The 8,502-nt window shown below is 44.5% G+C and overlaps 1 protein-coding gene across 1 annotated transcript in view; it reads right to left on the bottom strand.

Moving 5' to 3' along the window:
* Nucleotides 1-624: 624 nt before the first annotated feature.
* LOC116825194 (cell surface glycoprotein CD200 receptor 1-B-like) overlaps nucleotides 625-8,502 on the bottom strand; it is a 16,198-nt gene continuing 8,320 nt past the window's right edge. The window contains exons 5-6 of the mRNA XM_075061980.1: nucleotides 6,218-6,252; nucleotides 625-771 (exon numbers count right to left, since the gene is read on the bottom strand). Coding sequence (XP_074918081.1) covers nucleotides 625-771; nucleotides 6,218-6,252 — 182 coding nt within the window. The remainder of the gene's footprint in view (nucleotides 772-6,217; nucleotides 6,253-8,502) is intronic.

Raw genomic sequence — 8,502 nt, 5'->3', positions numbered from 1 at the left:
CATGTTGCTAATTCTGAATGTAAACCATTCTTTCAGCCTAGTAAAACTTCTTTTTAATTTTGCCAGCTAGACAAGTACTGCACTTCTGCAATGGGGGGCTCGCTACCTTAGGATTTTGGGGGGTCCTTAGTTTCACTTGTTTCCACCACAGGATTCCAGGGTTAGTGCAACTATCAAAATGCAATTTCCATGTTTTCACAGTCGGCTGGCAACTAGGCACACAAGTATTCATTTTGCATGCCCAAGGCTCCAGCTTACACATGATATTTTGATGAATGTTTTTGAAGGTTGGGCCTTAACATTTCAGACAAAGGTATTTATGGACATCCAAAAAGGGAGAACATTTACTAAAATATGTTGATCCCCACCTGTTTTTCTGCCTCCATTTTCCTAACTGATGACAACAATAAGAACTCCTTCAATTTCTCAAGGCCAACCATATAAAAGTAATTCAGCAACTCAGAGAGGAATCTGCAATAGGTGGAGCAAAGCCAAGTCTTGTTGACAGAAAGGACAGAACTTTTGGAGCTGGTATACACATGTACTGCAGGGCTTCTTGCCCCATTTCAGAACAGTCCCAGGACATGTTGGATATTCTTGATACAGACAATAGCGGAGCTAGGACTAGACTCTTTGCCTTTGTGTTTTTAGATAATTAATATTTTTATGCATGTTCTGTACACTGTAATTCTGATAGATACTTTCCACGGTGGAAGAGTTAGTCGTGTTAACTGTCCCAGGCCTGGATGTGAGTGTGAGGTTATTCCCAGTCTGCAATACAAAGAAAAAATCAATACATTAAGCAGATTTTTATACAACGTCCCAAATACAGACCAAACTGAAAAGTGAAATGGATGAAATCAGGACAGTGACATGTGAAATTACATCACAATTTACTCTGAATGAAGAGATGGGGCAGAGATGATGACACTTGAGGGTGGAGAGAAATACAACAGCACAATGAGGACCTGGTCCATGACTCAGGCTCCTACACACATAAGTGTTGGAACTAGGGGTGCTGCCACACCCCCTGACTTGAAGTGGTTTCCATCATATACAGGGTTTGTTTGGTTCAGTGGCTCTCAGCACCCCCACTATACAAATTGTTCCAGCACCCCCGCCTACGCACTATGATAATACCAACAACCATCACCACCACGTCATAAATTACCAACTTATTACAGGAAAGAATGAGACCCGTTCAGTTCAGGTCTTGTTATCTCTTGTTACCCTTCCAGATATCACGGTTTGGGACAGCCAAGTTTGCACTTGTCTGAGACTATAGGACTCAGTACCTGAAACTGTGGTGTAGTTATTGCTGGGGCTTTTGGCCAAATCACCTCCTACTCAGACCTTGTCCTTCCACCCACCTAGAATTGTTGTAAAGAGCACAGACATTTAACGCAGGGTCAGCCTGGCATGCATCTTTTCACAGATACAATAACTCTCCTTCACTTTGCAACAGTAACATGCAAAGCTGTTTATAAAATGCTGATGCTAACGGTCATAAATATAAAGGGAAGGGTAACATAAAATCCTTTCTTTAGCTGTAAGGGGTTAAAAAGCTCAAACAACCTGGTTGGCACCTGACCAAAAGGACCAATAAGGGATGAAGATCCTTTCAAATCTGTGGGGGGAGGTTTTGTTTGTGCTCTTTTTATTGTTCTCTCTGGGACGGAGGGAAACCAGGGCAGAAAAAACACATCTCCTAAAACCCTACCTGAAATGAGCATCTAAGATTACAAATTGGAAGTAATAAAAGATAATTTAATGCATTTTCTTGCTGTTTTAGCTTGTGAATTTTCCCTAGGCTAAGAGGGAGGTTTATTCCTGTTTTTCGTAACTTTAAAGTTTTGCCTAGAGGGAAATCCTCTGTGTTTTAAATCTTATTACCCTGTAAAATTACCTTCCATCCTAATTTTACAGAGGTGCTTCTTTAATTTTTTGTTTATAACACTAACAGTATAACATAACTAAGGGCATGGTGAAATTCTCTTGCTTGGGACACCCTGATAGGTGGCTGCCATCATTAAGCGGAATTTACAATGAACAGAAGTCACTGTTTTACTTTCATAGGGTAAGTCTACACTATGGGATTATTCTGATTTTACATAAACCGGTTTTGTAAAACAGATTGTATAAAGTCGAGTGCATGCGGCCACACTAAGCACATTAATTCGGCGGTGTGCGTCCATGTACCGAGGCTAGCGTCGATTTCTGGAGCATTGCACTGTGGGTAGCTATCCTGTAGCTATCCCATAGTTCCTGCAGTTTCCTCCACCCATTGCAATTCTGGGTTGAGATCTCAATGCAAAAAACAGTGTTGCGGGTGATTCTGGGTAAATGTCGTCACTCAATCCTTCCTCAGTGAAAGCAACGGCAGACAATCATTTCGCACCTTTTTTTCCTGGATTGCCCTGGCAGAGGCCATAGCATAGCAACCATGGAGCCCGTTTTGCCTTTTGTCATTGTGACCGTATGTGTACTGGATGCTGCTGACAGACATGGTACTGCAGTGCTACACAGCAGCATTCATTTGCCTTTGCAAGGTAGCAGAGACGGTTATGAGTCGTTCTGTACCATCTGCTGCTGTCATGGGTGCTCCTGGCTGGCCTCACTGAGGTCATCCAGGGGCGCATGGACAAAAATGGGAATGACTCCCCAGGTCATTCCCTTCTTTATGTTTTGTCTAAAAATAGAGTCAGTCCTGCCTAGAATATGGGGCAAATGTACTAGAGAACCAGAGAGCACAGCTGCTCCGTGTCAGAGCCCCAGAGATCCCCGCAAAATTATGAGCTGCATGCCATTCTAGGGGTGCCCGCAAAACCTCAACCCGTTGCTTCCTCCACCCCCAACCCTCCTGGGGCTACACGGGCGTGTCCCCCATTTGTGTGCATGAAGTAATAAAGAATGCGGAGATAAGAAACACTGACTTTTTTAGTGAGATTAAAAATGAGCGGGAGGAAGCCTCCCGCTTGCTTAAATGAAAGTCCCAGACAGTAAGAATCTTTTCTTTAGACATAAACTGGGGGGAACTGATAGAGAGCTCAGCTCGCGTTGCTTATCATGAGACTGTTACCCACCGTTCTGGTACCATCTGCTGGGATGACCGGGAGTCCATTCCCATTTTTAACCCAGGAGCAGACCCGGCTGAACGCTCACCGAGAGGCCAGCCCAGGAGCCATCCTGGGCTGATGATGAGATGGATACATCATATTGTACCTCTGCATCAGGAAGGGGATGCTGTGTTCACGCTGCAGCACCCGTTACCAGCAGCATTTGCAGTAAAACATAGGGTGACTTGAAGAAAAGGCGAAAAAAGTTTTTTCCCCTTTTTCTTTCGGGAGGGGGAAGTGTGTAATATTGACGGACATATACTGAAACAGCCGGGAAAATGTTTTTGACCCTTCAGGCATGGGAGCTCAGGCAAAAATGCAAATACTTTTCGGGAGATGCGGGGACGTGGGATATGCTGAGTCCTCGTACCGGCCTCCCTCCCTGCCTCCATGAGCGTCCCATTGATTCTTTTGCTTTTTCTCCGTTACGCTTGTCACACAGCACTTGTGCTGCGGCCTGTGTCCCTATCTAGCCTGGAGATTTTTTTCAAATGCTTTGTCCATTTCGTCTTCTGTAACGGAGCTCTGAATAGAACAGATTTGTTCCCCATAGCAGCGCATCAGAATCCAATAGCTCCCTGTACGGTCCATGCGAGCTCTTTTTGGATTTGGGACTGCATACCACCATGCTGATCAGGGCTCCAGCAGCATACAAAATTAAATTCAAAAGTTCAGCGGGCTTTTCTGTCTACTGGCGCAGTACATCTGAGTTCAGATTGCTTTCCAGAGCGGTACAATGGTGCACTGTGGGATACCACCTGGAGCCACCAGTCGATTTGCGGCAATTCAACCCATTCGACATGACGGCAATACTGATTCAGCGGCTACGCCCTTGTCGGGGGAGTAACATGAAACGGTTTTAAAGACCCTTTATATCAATATAAAGGGCCTCATTGTGTGGACGGGTGCAGGGTTAAATCAGTTTAACGCTGCTAAATTCGGTTTAAATGCATAGTGTAGACCAGGCCATAGTAATGTTGCTGTCTGAGAAGCTACACAGCCCATTGTGCTACTGATTGGACCCAGGGAGTCGGGAGTGGTACTAGCTACACTGGGTTAAGAACTGTGCATGAGGCTTTGCACGTGCCAGGGACAGCAGACTGACCTCCAAAGTAATGGCCCAACAGTAACCAACATGGAAGGAGATAAAACAGCTAGAAACAGGCAGCAAAGCAAATCTGCATGTATCGCTGCTGCTGAAAGGCACTGGGAGCAAACAAACAGCAGAAGAGTGAGACAAAAAAAATCTAAGCACAAAAATAACACGACAGCATCTGCTTAAGTAGAATCAAATAATATTTGGCAATTTTACCTAAATGCTCTCTCTCAGAGACCTGGAACAGAACTATTAAGAAAGAAAATTCTGCCCAAATTTTCCTTTAGTTCTATAGGTAGCCTCACTGCTTTCACATGCAAACATCCCTGAATAAGAAGATATTTCTTCATTCACAATTTACTCACTTTATGCCAGGTCCTGAGAAAAGCTGAACACCGACTTATTTCCTGCAACTCCCATGGACCAAAGGGAGCTTTGGAAGCTCAACAGGTCCAGAACCTTAACAAGGAATTTTTGTGCCCAAGGCAAGGGCCGGCTCCAGGCTCTTCAGTGGCAATTTGGCGGCAGGTCTCTGAGTCCCTCTGAGAGGGAAGGACCTGCTGCCAAATTGCCATCTCCGCTTCATTCATTCTTCAGCAGCAATTCGACGGCGGGTCCGAGGCCCTCCGAGAGGGACTCAGGGACCTGTCACCAAACTGCTGCTGAAGTGCCTAGAACCGGCCCTTGCCTCGGGCACAAAAAAATTAGAAGAATGAATGAAGCAGCGGTGGCAATTCGGTAGCAGGTCCTTCCCTCTGAGAGGGACTCAGGGACCCGCTGCTGAAGAAGGGGTGGTGGTAGAGCTGTCACTGAAGCACTGCCAATCGTGGCTTTTTTTTTTTCCTCCACCCCGCTTGGGCGGTAAAGCTGCGTCCCTCGGCTTTGTGCACTCAAGGCAAGTGCCTCACTCGCCTCACCCTTGTTACAGCACCTCTCAGGGTTTAGCCAGTTTGTTTCCTTCCTCTATTCCTTGCTGTCCACATCAGGCTTTGTGGTTTTTAATATATCCCTGCCAGCCTGCACAAGTGCATTAATAATTCTGAATGTTATTAATCTGTAGAGGTTAATGGAGCTGCTGTGTAGATAATGAGATGACAGAGTTGCTGAACAAGGATGGTTGAAACAAGACAGCATGATGAGTTAAAAACAGCAAGGTTTATAGATACTATGGCATCGCTACCACAACAAAATTACAGTGAAAACCTAAGCTGAGATCCTGACCTTACTGAAGTCCATGGGAGTTTTTTTCACTAACTTCAATGGGGCCAAACCTTTGGTAGATATTTTCACCCTGTATCTAGTATTTTGATTGTACTGAAGGAAATTATATTCAAAAGCTATGGTCAATATTTAGATTTTAACTGTCTAAAATCAGAGCATTCAGAGCGCTAGCTCCCACAAACACTTTACCTCTTTCTCCTAGAATGTGTACACCACCACTGGGCCTTTCATTACACAATCACACAGCAGTGGCCCATATGACATAATACAGCTTGACAAATAATACAATGTAAGGGAAAGCAAGTGCATCTTTTCTATACCTATAGATGAAAACAAAATGCTATGGATGTGCATCACCTCTTTAGTCATGCAGAATCCTATGCAGAATCAAAGATCCTAGTATACTGCTTACATACACAAGGGCAGAGTTAAGGTTGCCATGGGAACCATAATTCTGATCTCACAGAAGTCAGTGCATTCAAACACTCAACCTTAAAACTAAATTATTTATTAGAAAAATAATGCATGATATTTTTATGGCAGACGTTGCATTACATCCCTTGCCTACAATTATGCAATTACTTGGTGCATTTTAAACATACACACACAAAAAAGACACAAACACACAGGTCACAGACATTTTCATTAATATATAGCCACATAGACAATGATACAAAAAACACAGAAATTGACATATGGGGGCTGTATGAGACCAAGTAAGTTAAAATGAAACTGGATGTGTCAGTCCAAAATAAGAACAAATTCCACTTACTGTTTTCGGCACTGTGGCAGCATCTGCCAGTCCAGATAACCAGGAGGCTGAAAATAAGATCTCATTGGATCAAAATGGTTTGATGGGACAACACACACACAGTAGTTATCTATATTTCCTCTGCTATTAGTTGAAAAACTTTCATCTCAACACAGCTGAACTCCTTGGCTTAGTTGACAGTTGTACTGTCACTGTTAGAATTCCTTTATTGTCAGCAGGTTTGTGATTGTTTTACTTTCCATTTCTATAACATGTTCAGACACTCCAGTAGAAGTAAGAATATGTGAACATTAAACTCTGCTGTCTGAGAAGCTTGCAGATATAGAATTGAACTGACTAACAAGGGTGGGAAAAAACTGGTTTTAAAATGGTCCCTTCATTCTTGCATATCAGCAAAGCACCGTAGTGGTATGCCATTGAGGGTCAGCCATCAAATTGGTGTAAACAAATGTCATTGCAAATGTCAGTCCTTTCGTGGCAACTGCTTTCGGCAGCTGCCTCTTCCTTTTCTCACTGTATGCTACCTTTTCTGTACCTGCCAGCCCCATCTCTCTTTAGGCTGCCTGTCACCTGCCCCCACCATTCCTCTGGCCCTGCCTCAGCAAATACATCTACAATGTAATACATCTGGGTGGAGGGGAGGGAATCATTTGAATCACATTCAGTAGGGAAGAGAAACCAGACAAGCAGTAATTCTGGAAGAGGACAGTAAATTAGGTCCCCCTGCCTCTCCTCTATTACTCCACTTACTTCCCATTTCACCCAGCCTTCCCACTGGGGTACTCCTGCACGCATGGTCCTTCTGTTTTTTACTGTACTCAAGCCATCCCTTGTGTTCCAGCTGCTGCTACAGCTACGTCCCATTCCAACTAGCCCCCCAAGTGTTGATTCACCCCTCCTACTTTGTCTTCTATTCCAAGCATACCCCTGAAACTATTTGACTTCATTCCAGTCAATACCAAGCATAATCTCAGGTTAGATTCCATCTTCAGTACAAGTTTATTCAATATGGACCTGATGCGTGTTGAAGACTATGGGAGGTTTGCCCTTTGGCTGACATGGCCATTGGGTCAGGCCCTAATAAAGGAGTTAAAACTGGATTAAAGGTCACTGTTGAGAATTTTAAGTCTTAAAACTGCAGTGATTGGAAACACCTGTATCAGAGGGGTAGCCATGTTAGTCTGGATCTGTAAAAGCAGCAGAGAATCCTGTGGCACCTTATAGACTAACAGACGTTTTGGAGCGTGAGCTTTCGTGGGTGAATACCCACTTCGTCAGACGCAGGTAGTGGAAATTTCCAGGGGTAGGTATATATATGCTAGCAAGCAAGCTAGAGATAACGAGGTTAGTCTAGAGTCTCCTTCCCATGGGTCCAGATGATGAAGATGTCATCAATGTAGCGCAGGTAGAGAAGGGGCGTGAGTGGATGAGAGCTGAGGAGCGTTGTTCCAGGTCAGCCATAAAAATATTTGGTGTATTGTGGGGCCATGCGGGTGCCCATAGCAGCGCCACTGATCTGGAGATGTATATTGTCATCAAACTTGAAATAGTTGTGTTGAGTATAAAGGCACAGAGCTCAGCAGCCAGTTGTGCTGTGCATCATCAGGGATACTGTTCCTGACAGCTTGTCTTCATCTGTATGTGGGATGTTTGTGTAGAGAGCCTCTACATCCATGGTGGCTAGGATGGTGTTTTCTGGGAGGGTGACCAATGCATTGTAGTTTCCTCAGGAAATCAGTGGTGTCAACGGAGATAGCTGGGAGGTTGGTGCAATAGGTCTGAGTAGAGAGTCCACATATCCAGACAGTCCTCAGTTTGCAGATAGTACCAATCGCGAGATGATGGTGCGTCCAGGATTTCCGGTTTGGGATCTTGTATAGTAGATAAGAATAACCCTGGTCGGGGCTCTAATGGTAATGCTGATTTGTTCTGGTGTTAGTGTAGGGAGTGTCCTGAGTAGATGGTGCAGTTCCCTTAGTTGTTTCCTCAGTGGGATCTAGGGAAGTGGCTGGAGAATTTTGGTCCTGGGAGGTTGCTGGCGCCCCTTTTGGTAGTCAGACCTGTTCGATGATTGTAACAGCACCTCCTTTATCAGCCTCTTTAATGAATAACGTCAGGGTGTTTCTGAGGCTGTGATGGGCAATTGCGTTCCTGCCACGACTAAGGTTATGAGGCAAGCGGTGTTTGTTTTCCCACGATTTCTGCCTGTGCATGTCGGCGGAAGCATTCAATGTATAGGTCCAGACTGTCATTTCAAACCCTCAGGAGGAGTCACTGTGGAGTTCTTCTTTTGTGCT

This window comes from Chelonoidis abingdonii, chromosome 1 (genome assembly GCF_003597395.2).
Source record: "Chelonoidis abingdonii isolate Lonesome George chromosome 1, CheloAbing_2.0, whole genome shotgun sequence".
Taxonomy (NCBI): domain Eukaryota; kingdom Metazoa; phylum Chordata; order Testudines; family Testudinidae; genus Chelonoidis; species Chelonoidis abingdonii.
Note: the sequence above shows the minus strand (reverse complement) of the source record. Positions and strands in the feature narration are given on the sequence as shown.